At 42.8% G+C, this 19829-nt stretch overlaps 1 protein-coding gene across 1 annotated transcript in view; it reads left to right on the forward strand.

Annotated features, from left to right (window-relative positions):
- The window catches only part of LOC106568681 (allograft inflammatory factor 1-like), a 34163-nt gene that overhangs the window by 7904 nt on the left and 6430 nt on the right, over positions 1–19829 (forward strand). The window contains exons 3-5 of the mRNA XM_045692325.2: positions 7694–7760; positions 10835–10876; positions 14317–14479. Coding sequence (XP_045548281.1) covers positions 7694–7760; positions 10835–10876; positions 14317–14479 — 272 coding nt within the window. The remainder of the gene's footprint in view (positions 1–7693; positions 7761–10834; positions 10877–14316; positions 14480–19829) is intronic.

The raw sequence follows: 19829 nt of genomic DNA on the forward strand, positions 1-19829 counted from the left end.
TGACCTACATGATTCGTGTAGATCCGATGAGAAAAGTTTGCTTCACACTACTGGCTGTAAGCGAGCGAGTGATGCACATTTGGAGCAATACTGGCTTTGGCTGCCCCTTGGATAATCTTTCACATAACAGCAGAATGCAGCACGCAATTTGCTAGTTATTGCATCAGCGCGGTGCTCTGGAAAGACGACAGCATCAGCGCGGTGCTCTGGAAAGACGACAGCATCAGCGCGGTGCTCTGCAAAGACAGCATCAGCGCGGTGCTCTGGAAAGACAGCATCAGCGCGGTGCTCTGGAAAGACAGCATCAGCGCGGTGCTGTGGAAAGACAGCAGAGAGTAGAAAGGCAGTTTGCCATTTACAGCAGTGCGTCCCCTGAACGATAACAAAGATGTTGGATTAGAAGCCTGACCATGGAGACGGGGGTGAGAAGGTGATGAAGAGTACTTCATGAGCTGTAACTGAAAAACAACTGGCATTTGGAAAGTTTGAGGTGAGGGAGAAAGTGTGGTGGAACAAGTATCGTTAGTAATGTTATCTTGCTAGCTGGATTGAATTCTCTGTTAGCTAGCCAGAGAAACGTTGAGCGACATTAGCCAGCTTAACTGTTCAAATAATTGAGTTTATGGTGTGAAAATTAGCTGGCTAATGAAGTCAGACAGCTAACTTTAGCTAACGTTACATCAGATGAGCTAACATTAGTAACCTAACCAATTTGCTATAGTATTAACTGGTATAACGTTACGACTCCTTGCCGTTCCTCAAATTATAACGCGTTAGTTGGAAGGGAAATGGGGATACCTAGTCAGTTGTACAACTGAAAGCCTTCAACTGAAATGTGTCTTCCGCATTTAACCCAACCCCTCTGAATCAGAGGTGCACGGTGGGCTGCCTTAATTGACATCCATGTCTTCGGCACCTGTTGCTTACTAGACCCTGGCAATCGCTGTGAAATGTTGAGTACTTAACTAGCTAACGAACTAACCACTATCTGTGAACTAATGTTTTCCCTCTACAATGTGGTTCATTTTCAGAATGAGAGAATTAGGTGAATATGGGGCGTTGCTTGTTAAACAAGTGGATTCAGGGATCAAGTGTAGCTGGGCCTGGCTTAAGCTGGATGCCGCTATAGAGGTGAAAGGAACACCACACACTTTCCCGCTTTCTCACTTTTTCAGTACACTGGATAAAAAGGGGTATGCCAGGTGTGCACTCTGCCTGAAAGAGATCAATTATGCCAACAAAGGGTCTCATGCTCTGCTGCTGGCACATTGTAGACAGATGTCCACAGGCAGAAAGCTTGCGATGTAATAACCTGCAGTGTAGCCCCAAGATATTGCTTTTGTTGTGTTGAACTTGACAGTACCACTTGTGTATGAGTGGGGGGGATTATACATTTTTTTTCCTCTGCAAACGTTATTTTTGGACAAATGTAGCCTTGTGCACTTGCTCGACGTCTACTATAGTAGCCACTATAATAGAGCAAAAATGGAATGCCTGTTTGTTTCATTCTATTTCTACTTTAAATTTCTACTCTACGGAATTATCCGTAGAGCTCCGAGACAGGATTGTGTCGAGGCACAGATCTGGGGAAGGGTACCAAAAAATGTCTGCAGCATTGAAGGTCCTCAAGAACACAGTAGCCTCCATCATTCTTAAATGGAATACGTTTGAAACCACCAAGACCTCCTAGAGCTGGCCACCCAGCCAAACTGAGCAATCGGGGAGTTGATCAAGAACCCAATGGTCACTCTGACAGATTTCCTCTGTGGAGATGGGAGAACCTTCCAAAAGGACAACCATCTCTGCAGCACTCTACCAATCAGGCCTTTATGGTAGTGGCCAGACGGAAGCCACTCCTCAGTAAAAGGCACATGACAGCCTGCTTGGAGTTTGCCAAAAGGCACCTAAAGACTCTGACCATGTGAAACAAGATTCTCTGGTCTGATGAAACCATCCCTACGGTGAAGCATCTGTAGGGATGATTTTCAGCGGCAGGGAGTGGGAGACTAGTCAGGATCGAGGCAAAGATGAACGGAGCAAAGTACAGAGAGATCCTTGATGAAAACCTGCTCCAGAGTGTTCATGATCTCAGACTGGGGCAAAGGTTCACCTTCCAACAGGACAACAACCCTAAGCACACAGCCAAGACAACAAAGGTAGTGGCTTCGGGACAAGTCTCTGTATGTCCTTGAGTAGCCCAGCCAGAGCACGGACTTGAACCCGATCAAACATCTCTGGAGAGACCTGAAAATAGCTGTGCAGCAATGCTCCTTATCCAACCTCACAGTGCTTGAGACGATATACAGTGAAGAATGGGAGAAACTCCCCAAATACAGGTGTGCCAAGCTTTTAGTGTCATACCCAAGAAGACTCGAGGCAGTAATCGCTGCCAAAGGTGCTTCAACAAAGTACTGAGTAAAGGGTCTGAATACTTAAGTCATTTTAATATATATATATATATATATATATATATATTTATATATATTTATATATTTTTTTTACGTTTCCAAACATTTCTAAAAACCTGCTTTTGCTTTGTCGTTATGGGTTATTGTGTGTAGATTGAGGGGAAAAACTACCAACTGAGCTACAGCCTTCCCTGTAGCTCAGTTGGTAGAGCATGGTGTTTGCAACACCAGGGTTGTGGGTTCTATTCCCACGGGGGGCCAGCACAGAAAAAAAAATCTATGAAATGTATGCATTCACTGCTGTAAGTCGCTCTGGATAAGAGCGTCTGCTAAATGACTAAAATGTAAAAAAAAACATACATTTTAGAACAAGGCTGTAACCTAACAAAATGTGGAAAGTCAAGGGGTCTGAATACTTTTCGAAGGCACTGTATACTGAACCGCAACATGCAACAATTTCAAAGAGTTACAGTTCATATAAGGAAATCAGTCATTTGAAATTCATTAGGACGTAATCTATGGATTTCACATGACTGGGAATAAAGATCTGCATATGTTGGTCACATACCTTTAAAAGAAAAAGGTAGGAGTGAGGATCAGAAAACCAGTCAGTATCTGTTTTGACCACCATTTGCCTCATGCAATGTGACACATCTCCTTCGCATAGAGTTGATCAGGCTATTGATTGGAATGTTGTCCCACTCCTCTTCAATGGCTGTGCAAAGATGCTGGGTATTTGGGTGAACTGGAACATGCTGTCGTACAAGTTGATCCAGAGCATCCCAAATATGCTGAGTGAGTATGCAGGCCATGGAAGAACTGGCACATTTTCAGCTTCCAGGAATTGTGTATAGATCCTTGCGACATGGGGCCGTGCATTATCATGCTTGAACGTAAGAGGATAGCGGTGGATGAATTGCACGACAATGGACCTCAGGATCTCATCACGGTATCTCTGTGCATTCAAATTGACGTCGAAAAAATACAATGACAAAATGACTAAACTGCACATTTTAGTGGCCTTTTATTGTCCACAGCGCCAGGTGTACCTGTTTAATGATACTGCTGTTTAATCAGCTTCTTGATATGCCTCACCTGTCAGGTGGCTGCATTATCTTTGCAAAGGAGAAATGCTCACTAACAGGTATGTAAACCAATTTCTGCACAGAATTTGAGAGAAATAAGCTTTTAGTGCATATGGACCATTTCTGGGATCTTTTATTTCAACTCATGAAACATGGGACCAACACTTTACATGTTGCATTTATATGTTTGATCTAGAGGTCGACCGATTAATCGGAATGAGTGATTTAATTAGGGCCGATTTCAAGGTTTCATAACAATCGATAATCGGTGTTTTTGGCCACCGATTTGCCAAAAATGTTAGTTTTTTTCCCTTATTTGTACTTTTTTTTTACACCCTTATTTAACTAGGCAAGTCAGATTAAGAACACATTCTTATTTTCAATGATGGCCTAGGAACGGGGGTTAACTGCCTTGTTCAGGGGGATTTGTTTTTGCAACCTTCCATTTACTAGTCCAACGCTCTAACCACCTGCCTTACATTGCACTCCACGAGGAGCCTGCATGGCAGTCTGACTACCTGTTACGCGAGAGCAGCAAGAAGCCAAGGTAAGTTGCTTGCTTGCATTAAACTTATCTTATAAAAAAACGATCAATCTTAACATAATCACTAGTTAACTACACATGGTTGATTATATTACTAGTATATCTAACGTGTCCGGCGTTGCATATAATCGATGCGGTGCCTGTTAATTTCTCATCGAATCACAGCCTACTTCGACAAACGGGTGTTGATTTAACAAGCACATTTGCGAAAAAAGCACTGTCGTTGCACCAATGTACCTAACCATAAACATCAATGCCGTTCTTTAAAATCAATATGTAAGTATATGTTTTTAAACCTGCATATTTAGTTAATATTGCCTGCTAACATGAATTTCTTATAACTAGGGAAATTGTGTCACTTCTCTTGCGTTCCATGCAAGCAGTCAGGGTATATGCAGCAGTTTGGGCCGCCTGGCTCATTGCGAACTGTGTGAAGTCCATTTATTCCTAACAAAGGCCGTAATTAATTTGCCAGAATTGTACATAATTATGACATAACATTGAAGGTTGTGCAATGTAACAGGAATATTTAGACTTAGGGATGCCACCCGTTAGATAAAATACGGAACGGTTCTGTATTTCACTGAAATAATAAACGTTTCCTTTTCGAAATGATAATTTCTGGATTCGACCATATTAATGACCAAAGGCTCGTATTTCTGTGTATTATGTTATAATTAAGTCTATGATTTGATAGAGCAGTTTGACTGAGCGATGGTAGGCAGCAGCAGGCTCGTAAGCATTCATTCAAACGGCACCTTTGTGCGTTTTGCCAGCAGCTCTTCGCAAGTCTTCAAGCATTGCGCTGTTTATGACTTCAAGCCTATCAACCCCCGAGATTAGGCTGGTGTAACCCATGTGAAATGCCTAGCTAGTTAGCGGGTGAGCGCTAATAGCGTTTCAAACGTCACTTGCTCTGAGACTTGGGAGTGGTTGTTCCCCTTGCTCTACATGGGTAACGCTGCTTTGAGGGTGGCTGTTGTCGATGTGTTCCTGGTTTGAGCCCAGGTAGGAGCGAGGAGAGGGACGGAAGCTATACTGTTACACTGGCAATACTAAAGTGCCTATAAGAACATCCAATAGTCAAAGGTATATGAGATACAAATCGTATAGAGAGAAATAGTCCTATAATAACTACAACCTAAAACTTCTTACCTGGGAATATTGAAGACTCATGTTAAAAGGAACCACCAGCTTTCATATGTTCTGAGCAAGGAACTTAAACGTTAGCTTTTTTACATGGCACATATTGCACTTTTACTTTCCTCTCCAACACTTTGTTTTTGCATTATTTAAACCAAATTGAAAATGTTTCATTATTTATTTGAGGCGAAATTGATAGTATTGATGAATTATATTAAGTTACAATAAGTGTTCATTCAGTATTGTTGTAATTGTCATTATTACAAATAAAAAAATCGGTATTGGCTTTTTTTGATCCTCCAATAATCGGTATCGGTGTTGAAAAATCATAATCGGTCGACCTCTAGTTTGATCTATATGAACAAAATATAAACTCGCATGTAAAGTGAAAAACGAATGTGAGACAGATTCCCCATGCCATGTCTCCAGGGTGTGTGTATGTGGTGGTGATGTATGAACAGTATATGAATAGAAAAGGTATGTACAGCAGTAGTTATATAGGTTGAGCCATGACTAGAATACAGTGTATATACACATAAAGTAGGTTAAACGGTATGTAAACATTAGAGTGACCAATGTTCAATTACTCTATGTAGGACAAATCAGTCTCTAATGTGCAGGGTAGAGTCCCGGGTGGTAGCCAGCTAGTAACATTGACTAAGGTTTAGGACCTGGTACTGGGCGGAGGCCAGCTAGCGGTTACTGTTTAAGTCTGATGGCCTGGAGATAGAAGCGGTGTCTCAGTCTCTCGGTCACAGCTTTGATGCACCTGTACTGTCTCCTCCTCCTAGATGGTAGCTGGTGAACAGGCCATGGCTCAGGTGGCTGAAGTCCTTGATGATCTTCTTGGCCTTCCTGTGACACTGGTTGCTGTAGATGTCCTGGAGGGCAGGCAGTGTGCCCCTGATGATACATTGGGCTGACCGCACCACCCTCTGGAGAGCCCTGCGGTTGTGGATGGTGCAATTGCCGTACCAGGCGGTGATACAGCCCAACAGGATGCTGTCAATGGTGCATCTGTAGAAGTTTGAGGGTCTTAGGAACCAAGCTGAATTTCTTCAGCCTCTTGACAGCGCACTCTGTGTGAAAGGACCATTTCAGGTTGTCAGTGATGTGCACGCCGAGGAACTTGACGCTTTTGACCCTCTCCACTGCGGCCATGTGGATGGGGGCGTGCTCTCTGCTGTCTCCTGTGGTTCACGATCAGCTCCTTCATTTTGTTGACGTTGAGAGAGGTTATTTTCCTGGCACCACTCCGCGAGAGCTCTCCTCCTCCCTGTAGGCTGTCTCGTCATTGTTGGTAACCCGGCCTACCACTGTTGTTGTCAGCAAACTTTATGATTGAGTTGGAGACGTGCATGACCACGCAGTCATGGGTGAACAGGGAGTCCAGGAGGGGCCTGACCATGCACCCCTGTGGGGCCCCCGTGTTGAGGATCAGCGTGGCAGAGCTGTTGTTGCCTAACTTCATTGCTTGGGGTCGGCCCCTCAGTAAGTCCAGGACCCAGTTGCACAGGGAGGGGTTCAGCTCTAGGGCCCTGAGCTTGTCACTATGGGGTTGAAGGCTGAGCTGTAGTTGATGAACGCATTCTTACATCGGTATTTCTCAGGTGGGATAGGACAATGCGATGGCGTCGTCCGTGGATCTGTTGGGGCGGTATGCAAATTGTAGTGGGTCTAGGTTGTCGGGTAAGGTTTCTGCTTTTTTCCGATTCCACAGGGAGCTCATTATTACCACTCACACATGTACTGTACTAACACACCTTCAGACATTAAAGGTATCTTCATCCCCTGACAACACTTGAACAGTCAGTCAGTCACAATAGCGGTCTACCTTTCTTTACTGACTCCGGTATCAGTCATTCATCCAACTTGTTTAATGAGCCCAATAGGAACACACTCTATGGGTGCTTGCATCCTAAATAGCTCCCTATTCCCTATATAGTGCACTAAATTGGGAATATGGTTCCATTTGGGAAGCAGCCTGTGTCTTTACAGACCCTTTAGACTTGGCATGGGGAATCTGTCTCACACTGCAGATTGCTCCATTAGTTTTACATTAACTGCCAGAAATGTCCAGAGATGTTCTCGCTTTCCTTCACCCTTGTGGGGTGTTCCATTTTACCAAGACAAAAGATTTCTGAGGAGGACATCTTTGAGGTCGAGATGATTTCATTGTCCTGTGCTGTAGTTAAGCTAATTAGCTCAAGTTTCTGACACATTGAAACCTCTTTCAGATACATTGAAACCTGAAGTGTATACGCGTTCACTTCTTCCCACCAATCGAAAAAGCATTGTATTGGTGGAGGAATGGGATATTTGGAGTTCCCACCATATTTCTTATCCCAGTTTTTTCCTTACAAACCAGTGAAGGGAAGTGCACACTTTGGGCAGAAGAAGAGATAATTGGGAGGTAACCATGATGGTAACATTTTAAATCTGATGCCATGTTAGACCTGATACTCAGCAAGGATCTAAGATCTATTTCTCCCCTCTTCCTCTCTCCTTCTTAGGAATACATGGAAGACCAGAAATACCGGGATGAGGAGGACCTCCTGGAAAAACTGGATTCTTTTAAAAGTAAGGAATTCTGCCAGGAAAGACCTACCCGACCTGGAATATCTGATGTATCGCTGTCCTATTTTAGCTCTTAATCACAGAGGAGTGGGAGTGAGTTGCCTGTGGGGGTGTGTGTGCCATATGTCAATGTGTTTGTTTGTGCTGCCATCTCATTACTGTTTAAGTGTCATTACGTGTGGGATTGCATGGTGTTCCGTGCCAGGTCTACTTGGACAGGCAAACTAACAGCATGATAATGTAGTCGGTTATTACTGATCTTTGTTTTTTAGTGTTTGTGTGTTCTGTACTGATTTCTAAGTGGGTTGTGAGGCCCGACCTGTCCCCAGCAGTCCAGGCAGCAGGAATGTGGCTACTCCACTCCTCTGGTTGTTGTTGTTATATCCAGGGCTCTGGGGAACATGTGGTTATAGGGAGTAGAATAACAGGACCAGATAAACTACCATACCACAGCATTGAGACCGGGGCTTACCTCAAAGACTCCCAGATTCTTGCCATATTACTGTCTACATTAACTCTGTGTCGGCGTGCGTGCGTTTGTCATCGTTCAAGGGACAGGCATGAGAGTTGTTAGTCAGTGTAGTGTGTGTGTGTGTGTGTGTGTGTGTGTGTGTGTGTGTGTGTGTGGTAAGTCCTAAGATTATAAACATGGGAGACCAGACCTAGATAGAGCCCCAATGCTGTATGTATTTCTCATACTCCACCGTGCAGTGCAGGAAATGGTGTATAAACATGCAGGGTTCCAGGCAGGTCCTGAGAGGATGGCTCTCTCTGCTTCTCTCCATGCTACAATCTCGTTCTAGTCTCTATGGTATCTCACTGACCCCTGACTTCCTCACCTTTGCACCCTCGGTTCCTCCTCCCTGCTGATTGGCCGCTGTGCTTCAAAGCTGGTTTCCTGTCTCAGTTTAGATCTTATGCTTCTAGATCAGAGCTCTCTCAGCCTCTGAGATGTGATTAATAACACAGGAATAATATAGAGCTATCAAAAGCTGTTACAGCAATTGTTTGTAGGTATTGTTATTTTTTGATAGTGAGAATAAACAAAGAGCAAGACCGGAGGCTTTCCATGTAGCATCCTTCTGTCTCAGCTGAGGCTTCAAACCAACCGCTACCCACGCTCCAGGGGTTGATGTCTCTCTCATACAAATATGTCTGTCAAAACAAACTCCTGACCATGGAGAGAAGAAAGGGAGGGAAAGAGGGGTGAGAGAGAGAAAGGGGTGGGGAAGAAAGCGAGACAATGTGTGATTGTCATTCCTTGCCCTTAAGCACACAGCCAAGCCCGAAAAGGTGAATAGGAGGGCACAGGGGAAATGGGGAGCGGGAAGTCCTCAGAGAGAGGATAAGCTACTTCACTCACCTTTTGGAACATGAGAACATTGAGGAATATAGGAGAAGAGGAAGAAGATAGTTGTTTAGTTGAGACTGTCAGTGTGTGGATGGATGATTTACAGAGGGCTTTAGGACGAGGCCCACTCACAGAGCAGTGTTTAGGTGGGAGGCGGGAACTGGAGGGGCCCTCTCCTCAGAAGTTACGTACAGGGTCAGCATTGTACCCCTACTACTTACTGATAAAGTATCAGGCTACTTTATGAAGGATCTGACCTACACTCACCAGACCGTTTATTAGGTACAACACCCCGTTCCCGAAAATGGATCGCTCCTACAGACAGTGAATCACGTGGTCGTGGCTTGCTTTATAAAGCAGGCATCAAGGTATTCAGTTACTGTTCGATTGAACGTTAGAATGGACAAAATCGTCCTTATCGACTTTGGCGCGCCAGATCCAGTATCTCAGAAACAGCCGCCCTCCAGGGCTTTTCACCTAGAGGCCTTCACATGCCCAAAAAGTTGGACCCGTTCCAAAATGGACTTGGGGCTTTCCCATTTGGACCTGATTGTGTGTGTGTGTGTGTGTGTGTGTGTGTGTGTGTGTGTGTGTGTGTGTGTGTGTGTGTGTGTGTGTGTGTGTGTGTGTGTGTGTGTGTGTGTGTGTGTGTGTGTGTGTGTGTGTGTGTGTGTCTGAGAGAGATCAGTTCCGAACAGACCCGAGACAACTCGACCTGGTCGGATGCAAACCCCTTCCGATCTGGGTGAGAAGCAGCAGAAAAGTCCCATTTTTAAGCTACTTTATTAACCAGAGCTGATAAAGCGCGAGGCAAAGGAGGTAGAGCGGTGACCCTCTCTAAGCAGGGGCCGTGCTGTCTGTGTAGGCTACTGTGAGGGACACAGGGAGGAGGGAGAGACGGCAACCAACCAAGCTGACTCCCGCTATAGTAGACTAATCGCTGCCGTACCTCGGGTTATTTATCATCCAATATGATTATGTAGTACCTGTCTTGACTGCATTAAACCATGATACTTCAGAATTTTGGCAATGAGGACCTTTGTCCACTTCCCCAGAGTCAGATTAACTATTGGATACCATTTGTATATCTCTGTCCAGTATGAAGGAAGTTAGTTGTTTTGCGAGCCAATGCTAACTAGCGTCAGAGCAATGACTGGAAGTCAATGGGTATCTGCTAGCATGTATCCATAGACTTCCAGTCATTGCGCTAATGCTAGTTAGCAATTACGCTAGCGCTAGTTAGCAATTACGCTAGCGCTAGTTAGCAACTTCCTTCAAACTGCATGCAGAGACATACAAATGGTATCCACAAGTTCATCTTACTCTGGGGAACTAGATAAAGGGCCTCATTACCAATCCCCTTAGCATCCCTTTAAGCTAGCTAGCCGGCTAGGCTAATTGAGGCTGCATGCACTTTCTCACCTTTTTTACATGTTTTTGCTTTGTCATGTGGGGTATTGTGTGTAGATTGATGAAAATAATAAAATATTTAATTAATTTTCTAGAATAAGGCTGTAATGTGAAAAGGTGAAGGGGTCTGAATACTTTATGAATGCTGTGTGTGTGTATTACTGTATATATTAGGTGTTATATGCTGTGTTTGAGAATGTTGTGGTGTGTGTTGTCTGATGTTGGTGTGTTGTTTGTGTCTCTCTGGAGGGTATGAGGGGGTGTTACATTGATTCACCACACTCCTTATTTAGTCTGCTGTGTGTTTGTTTTGCAGACAAATATGCAGAATTTGACCTGAACGAACAGGGAGAGATTGGTAAGTAGTGGAACCAGCAAGCAGCCAGGTGCTCAGCAGTGATACACAACTGCAGTGCTAAAGTCATAATAAGGATAATTTACGTGTGTGTGTGTGTGTGTGTGTGTGTGTGTGTGTGGTGTGTGTGTGTGTGTGAGATATCACTGAGTAGTAGTTCAGACGAATGTTCCCTCTAAGCTTTGCGCAGTAGCCCAGAGACTGCCGTGCAGAAATATCAGCCCACAGAGAGAAACATGAGATTGAACTTCACTCAACTTTCTAGAGTAGTGGTCACAGAGGCCATCAGACTGTTAAACAGCCATCACTAACATAGAGAGGCTGCTGCCAACATACAGATTAAAAATAACTAGCCACTTTTAATAAATGGATTTAATAAAGGTATCACTAGTCACTTTAATCATGTTTACGTATCCTATATTACTCATCTCATATGTATATACTGTATTTTATACCATCTATTGCATCTTGCCTATGCCGCACGGCCATCGCGCATCCATATATTTATATGTCATATTCTGATTCCAACAAATTCCGAAGTCGTTGTGAATTTGTTAGATATTACTGCAATGTCGGAACTAGAAGCACAAGCATTTCACTACATTCGCATTAATATCTGCTAACCATGTGTATGTGACCAATAAAATTTGATTTGATCGACTGGTCGATCTCCGGCGTTCTTAGTCAATCGCCAAATATTTCTGTAAAAAAAACAACGATAAAGCCTTGTTCTTATTATAATTTTTTTCTGGCTGTTGGCAGTTGATGCACCTGATTTCACCTGCCCAGCGCACCCGGTAGGCAAACACATTTCATGTGTGTGAGGGTACAAACACTGCCTTCCCGGCGGCCCTAGAGAGCAAATCAAGTTCACTATAGACCTACTGCTGGCCAATCAGATGGCTCAGAATACTGTGTCTGCAGTAACGTAGCAGGCATAAAATAAAGCTACAGCAGGCCTCTCGAGTTGCGAAGCGGTCTAAGAGTCGTTGAGGCGTCACTACAGACCCAGGTTCGATCCCAGGCTGTGTCATAACCGGCCATGACCGTGAGTCCCATAGGGCGGCGCACAATTGACCCAGCGTCGTCCGGGTTAGGGGAGAGTTTGGCCGGGGGGGGGGGCTTTACTAGGCTCATCGCACTCTAGCGACTCCTTGTGGCGGGTTAAGCGGACGGGTGTTAAGTAGCAAGGTTTGGCGGGTCATGTTTCGGAGGACACATGGCTCGACCTTCGCCTCCCCCGAGCCCGTTGGGTTGTTGCAGCGATGAGACAAGATTTGCAATTGGATATCACAAAAAAGGTTAAGAAAATAAAGCTACAGCAAAGTTGATACTTTGAGATTTCAAAAATGTTTAAAACATTACTAGAGAGACTGTCAACAGATACAGCAAAGAGCTGCTGTTTTTATGACTGAGTTAATCTTTAAGTTCTTACTCAGCACTGTGAACTTTATTCAACACTTATAAGCCATAAAATGCGCCTTCTTCCTATTTCCACACAGCGCTACAACAAGCAGTGCAGCAGTAAGGAATGAGTAGGAAAGTGTATTTATAGGCCTGCGGTTGTTGTTAGCAGCTTGGGTCTCTTTTTGAATATCGCGATATATTTCACTTTCTCTGTTCATAGGATTAACAACATGAATTTGTGCACGAGGCAGAAATAATGCGGTACGACTCGGTTTTCCCTATCAGCTGGAAGACGGTGTCCCTTTTTGATCAGTGTCAGTGGAAGAAAGGGAGAGCGGAGGGATGTTGAGGCGGACCCTCAGTCTGCTGCTCTCTCCCTCCGCTGAGACTGACCATCAGATGCATGCAACATCTGCCCAGTAAAATAAAAAGCAAATTATTTAAATGTATGCTCACTCAGCTGTGTCTCACAAATAATTAAACAACAGATCTATTACCGGTGTGATCATATAGCCTTCCTCAAATTTTGAAATATAATTTTTTTAAATGTCCCAATCAGCAATGCATTGACAGGGCAATTCAAGCAAAGCCAATATGCAGTGATAATGTATTGGGCCTATAGCTTACTGCACAAACCTCATTGTTACAGTACTGTTTTTAATTGGTTAATGTTACATAATTTAACTTTTTTTTTTGTCATGTATCTGAGCGGTAGGTCTCGGCTTGCGTTTTGACTCCGTGATCTTGACAGCGACCACTTCTATAGTTTTCCCTGTTAACACTATCAATGTCTCCCTTAACTGTGGCAATTGTGATCAAATCAACCCAATATTAGCCACTTTCAATGCAACTTACCAAAACAAACAATTTATGAGATTTTGTTGTAGGCGGAACGCATCGGAGTAGGATTCTATTGCATTGACACGTAATACGCAGCCCATACTCTACACAGACTGGTGCGGCATAAACAATCAGAGCTACAGTAGGCCTATATGTAAATAGACCATTGCCATATATGGATCTGTGCCATTTACTTTGAACTGGACTGTGTTTACAGCAAGATCGGTCGTAAATAAATGTGCTTGTTTTGAGATCAAAGCGAGAGCTGCATGTAGCCACATATGCACATGTTCATATCCTTTGCTAGGTAGTGAGTTATTAGCCAGTTAGATCATTTATAGTCAGCAATAGGAGAGTGATTACTTCCTACAAGAGCACCAAATGTGTGCATTTCTAGGCATATTTGAAAAGCGAGTCCGGTAAAGAGCTTTTTTTTTTTTTTTTTGTATTAAAGGGCGGTTTTGTATTTTGAGACTAGCTTTAATAAGTAGCCAATAGGCAGAGGGTAGAATAATTTGTCAGATTTTTCTAATAATGGTATGGGAATAACAATGCATTTTATTTTGTAAAGTGATTTCTTGCATCAAACAACACATTTTCAGTCACCTCCTTGTCTGAAGGACAAGTGGATAAATGTATTAATGTCAAAAGTCTCATGGAATGTTGGCCTACATTGAACACCACACATTGGCTGCTACTGTAGGCTGAATGCTAGAACAGTTATTTCTATGTTAAAATGTTATTGGATGCATTTTCTCCATAGTTTTTTATGGTAGGCCGCTCTGGTAGGACTACATTATGATAAAGTAGCCTACTTGGCCACTGTTAAAACTGTAACTTAAAGTGGTACAACCTCAGTGTTCACAGTATACGTGCGCTGGAAGTTGCACAGAATTTCTACGGCGTTCAAGTTTGCGCTCAGCAGACCTGAAATTTGCTCAGTGCCGGAAAAGAATGTGAGGGAACATTGGTTAATACCTCAGTGTGTTGTCTGTATTGGATGAACTAGAGGTCTATAAGGGGTTCATTAGTCACCATTGTGTCTCACTAGAAAGGTGATACTGTAGTTGACCTACTGGCCTTGAAAACAGGTGTCAGGCAAGCACATTTGGCTGCTTGCGTATGTGTGTTTGCCAGGTGTGGTGTGTGTGTCGTTCTCGTTTTTGTGTTAACCATTCTCCTGTGTTTTCCTCCAGATATGATGGGTCTGAAGAGGATGATGGAGAAGCTGGGTGTTCCTAAGACCCACCTGGAGATGAAGAAGATGATCTCTGAGGTGACCGAAGGCATCAGCGACAGCATCAACTACAGAGACTTTGTCAAGATGATGCTGGGCAAGCGCTCGGCCGTTCTCAAACTGTGAGTGTTTGTGGTGTGTGTGTCTGTTGTGGTGTATTGGGTTGGTGTGTGTGTGTGCGGCACCTGTCGCCGACATATGTGCTTTTTATCGCGTCATGTTTCATTGGCATCTGTTTTTCTTCAGTGTGGGTGTGTGAGTGACCAAATGCATTGTTACCTACAATATGTCTCGGTTGACGTTCTTTGTATTTTGGCGTGTGTGTCGTCACGATACCAGAACTTTGACTTCAATACCGAAACCACGTTTAGTATCACAGTACTCGATACCATCACGATACTCCATACCAAAACGATACCACCAAATAAAAGAAGGCATATTAGCCTAAGTCACACAATGGCACTTGATCCAGAGAGAGAAACTCAGCTACTGCTCTGTTAAATCGTTGGGCATCTTGAGTTCAATATCATTACATTTAAACATTATGTGCTTTTAGAGAGAGCCATGTATGCATTAATGAATCAATTACACAATCAGACAGTCAATTTGACTTTTTACCAATCTAACTACAAAAACGACAATGGCAATCATTTATTTGAACTTTAAATCTCTCTATTGATAAACTGGGTAAATCAAAATGTAGCCTAGGTCTATTCACAATACACGTGAATGCGTATTCTTCAATAGGAGTGTGTGCATGCATTGAGTTATTGAGCTTGTTTTAGCTGATTTCATTGGTCAACAGATTACAAACAATCCCTTCCATTTAGGACTTATTTTATTGGCAGCTGCTTGGAGAACATTTTACTGTACTGATCAACAACATTTGCATAGAAGTGTGCTCTCTCTTTTAGCTCCTTAAACTCGTGTGAATTGGCTTTTATGGATAGGGCTAAATTTAAATGTTTCTTACGGAATAAATATGCCTTGAGCAAGGCACTTTAACCTAATTGCTCCTCTAAGTCGCTCTGGGTAAGAGTCTGCTAAATTACTAAAATGTGAAATGAAGCTGGGTATGCATAACCATGGTAGGAATTTAAAGGGAACTGTTTGGATATTATGGAAAAAGTATTAGACTAAAGGTGAGGACACAACAGTTCACCTAACACAAGACTGAATCCAAACATTACACTGTTGATTTTATGTGCATTATCATTTACTGTACTTTTCGCCACATTTTCTGATAACGTAATCTGAAAATATCTGAATGCATTCAGTAACATGATAAGATTCTTGGAAATGTGGGGTAGGTGCAACATAAGACAAACTTACATGGGTTTGAGTGCGAGGTCTAACTGGTGTTTCCAAGTGACACATCTCTCCAAAGTGTGCACTTTTATGACTCAAAGTTTTCAACTATAAGTGTTTATTTTTTATTTTTTTTCAGCTTTCCTAGTTGTGCCGTTGAAGAACTAGAGCAAGCACATGTGGTTGTTTTGTTTGGAACACAGCCCTGCATGTCTGCCTTTACACAATTACTTCTGTTTACGCAATCCAAAAACGGGCCATTTTATATATCGCAATCTGGGTCAGGTGGGCATAATTTGAAACGCTTGTTCTATTGCCAACATGACTAGCTGAATTATTGAATACAATCTTAGTGTTAGGCTTTCACAAGGCAGAGAGACAGATTTGTAATTTTGGTGCGCAAAGAATGGAGTCATGAGTGCATTCAAATGCATGGTCTGTGTCAAATTTTCTTCACAATACAACAAATGGGCTTATTCTTTTCAGGACAACCCAAGGTATAACGCCATGTCATCTTCTAACTGTACATTCAACGTATTTATCGTAAACGCTGACACTGAATATTACATTCGTTTTATGATGTGGAAATGTGAAGGGCACATTTGGACTCATGGGTCTTTGGCTTCCTTGTATGACATCAAAACGGTATTTATTATAATCCTCAATGTCTTTCAAAATACATTGAGCATTCATAATTTACAGCCTTTACACCTCACTCGAACAACAAAACATTTGCAGAAGTCAGGGATTTTTCTGCCATTGTAATCCATTAATATATTATGATAACATGTTTTCTACATTTCTGGGATGGAAAACACATAAGTATAAACTTAAACGACTAAAACGGATATAAAGTATGTAAAAAAAGAGAATGGATCTATATTTTTTTATAATATAATTTTAGAGGACTAACAATCACCAAAATAAAAGCTAGAAAGTCAGGGAGAATTTAACATTTAAAAAAAACAATGGATTTAGCAGAATTCATTTTATGTTTGAGCAAAAGAACACAGCATTATCCATGACAGAATATGTAGAATTGCAAGAAATTAGCTTTAAAACTGCAAAATTGTCTCTCCGCTCTATGGAGAAATTTGTATAATTGTAAGAAATTGGCTTTAAAATTCTAAAATGTAGCTGCGCCGACAGCCAAACGCACTCATTGCCATGCCATCTGCCACGTCCACCACCTAAGCCCCTTTTTGATTTTGAAATAATACCTTGAAGTTGCCCAATTAGCTGGAGGGATGGGGGGCCAGTACAACATTTTTTTTTTTATTTTTTTTTAAATGCATGAAATCAAATTTCAAATCAATGAAATGAAATGTATGCATTCACTACTGTAAGTCGCTCTGGATAAGAGCGTCTGCTAAATGACTAAAATGTAAAAAATGGGGCAACTTCTTGTCACGCGCATTGCTAAATTTCAGAACCGCTGTCAGTCAAAACCCATGCAGAGCTGTGAAGCAGAGACCCTGAGCTCTGACATGTACAGTGCATTCGGAAAGTATTCAGACCCCTTCACTTTTTCCACATTTTGTTACGTTACAGCCTTATTCTAAAATTGATTTTTAAAAAACAATCACAATACCCCAAAATGACAAAGTAAAAACTGTTTGCGATCTTTGCAAATATCACATTTACATAAGTATTCAGACCCTTTACTCAGTACTTTGTTGAAGCACCTTTGGCAGCAATTACTGCCTCGAGTCTTCTTGGGTATGACGCTACAAGCTTGGCACACCTGTATTTGGGAGTTTCTCCCATTCTTCTCTGCAGATCCTCTCAAGCACTGTCAGGTTGGATGGGGAGCTTCGATGCCCAGCTATTTTCAGGTCTCTCCAGAGATGTTTGATCAGGTTCAAGTCCGGGCTCTGGCTGGGCCACTCAAGGACATTCAGAGACTTGTCCCGAAGCCACTCCTGCGTTGTCTTGGCTGTGTGCTTAGGGTCGTTGTCCTGTTGGAAGGTGAACCTTCACCCCAGTCTGAGGTCCTGAGCGCTCTGGAGCAGGTTTTCATTAAGGATCTCTCTGAACTTTGCTCCGTTCATCTTTCCCTCGACTAGTCTCCCAGTCTCTACTGCTGAAAAACATTCCCACAGCATGATGCTGCCACCCATGCTTCACCGTAGGGATGGTATTGGCCAGGTGATAAGAGGAGCCTACTTTCTTCCAGACGTGACGCTTGGCATTCAGGCCAAAGAGTTGAATCTTGGTTTTGTCAGACCACAGTATCTTCTTTCACATGGTCTGAGAGTCCTTTAGGCAAACTCCAAACGGGTGTCATGTGCCTTTTACTGAGCATTGGCTTCCGTCTGGCCACTCTACCATAAAGGCCTGATTTGGTGGAGTGCTACAGAGATGGTTGTTCTTCTGGAAGGTTCTCCCATCTCCACAGAGGAACTCTGGAGCTCTGTCAGAGTGATCATCGGCTTCTTGGTCACCTCCCTGACCAAGACTCTTCTTCCCCGACTGCTCAGTGGCTGGGCGGCCAGCTCTAGGAAGAGTCTTGGTGGTTTCAAACTTCTTCCATAGACCGGTGTGTGCCTTTCCAAATCATGTCCAATCAATTGAATTTACCACAGGTGGAGGAGAGGGTGACGAAGAAGTTGATTCGTTTTTGGTAGCCTACAGTCAAAGCTGGAAGCTACTGTTGTCTTGCATTGTAAATGTGGTCTAGAATGCATGAACTTTGTTTTGCAAATAGTCATGCATGCCGTGTTGCATTATTCAAGTGTGTTAACGTCTGTGCAGCATGAGTGGGGAGATAACAATGCAGCCCAGACAGCTCTAGCAATGAATGAGGAAGTAGAGCAGGCCCTTTGCGTTATAAAGGGGCTGCTCTGATAGACAGACTTGATCCTCTCAATCACGTGAGACACATTTTGACAGAAGTGCAGAACTTAACAAAAATTCTAGTACCGAACCAGCGTTAAATCGCCATGGTAGCAAAACACCTTCTGGTGTTCATGGTGGGAAACAAACAATGTCGAGTACATTCCAAAACTTCACCTTGTAAAAAGTCACTTTTCACGTAAGGGCAACACTGTTAAAACCTGTTTGGGGCAGTAGTTTCACGTTCGGATGAAAAGCGTGCCCAGAGTAAACTGCCTGCTACTTGGGCCCAGAGTCAAATATTTGCATATTATTAGTAGATTTGGATAGAAAACACTCTGACGTTTCTAAAACTGTTTGAATGATGTCTGTGTGTATAACAGAACTCATATGGCAGGCATAAACCTGAGAAGAATCCAACCAGGAAGTGGGAAATCTGAGGTTTGTAGTTTTTCAAGTGATTGCCTATCCAAACTACAGTGTCTGTGGGGTCATTTTGCACTTCCTAGGGCTTCCACTAGATGTCAACAGTCTTTAGAACCTTGTTTCATGCTTCTACTGTGAATGGGGAGAGAATAAGAGCTGACTCAACAAGCGAACTAGGCTGAGGCCAAGAGTTGTTTACAGCGCAGTCACGCAGGCGCACCCACGCAGGCGCACCGTTCCTTCTTTTTCCTCTGTAATGAATACGCTATTGTCCGGTTGAAATATTATCGAAGATTTATGTTAAAAAGACCCTAAGGATTGATTGTAAACATCGTTTGACATGTTTCTACGAACGGTAATGGAACTTTTTGACTTTTCATCTAGGGTTTTGTGCTCGCGCATTGTACCTTCGGACTAGTGATCTAAATGCGCGAACAAAACGGACGTATTTGGACATAAATTATGGACTTTATCGAACAAAACAAACATTTCTTGTGGGAGTCCTGGGAGTGCATTCTGACGAAGATCAGCAAAGATAAGTGAAGATTTATAATACTATTTCTGAGGTTTTGTTGACTCCAGAACTTGGCGGGTAACTGTATAGCTTGCTTTGATGGCTGAGCTCTGTACTCAGAATATTGAAAAATGTGCTTTCGCCGTAAAGCTATTTTGAAATCTGACACAGCGGTTGCATTAAGGAGAAGTGTATCTATAATTCTTTGAATAACTGTGTTGTAAATTTGATCAACGTTTATGATGAGTATTTCTGTAAATTGATGTGCTCATTCACCGGAAGTTTTGGGAGGCAAAATATTGTCTGAACATCACGAGCCAATGTAAAATGGGGTTTTTGGATATAAATATGAACTTTATCGAGCAAAACATACATGTATTGTGTAACAT

Source organism: Salmo salar, chromosome 01 (genome assembly GCF_965601325.2).
Source record: "Salmo salar chromosome 01, fSalSal1, whole genome shotgun sequence".
Classification (NCBI taxonomy): Eukaryota; Metazoa; Chordata; class Actinopteri; order Salmoniformes; family Salmonidae; genus Salmo; species Salmo salar.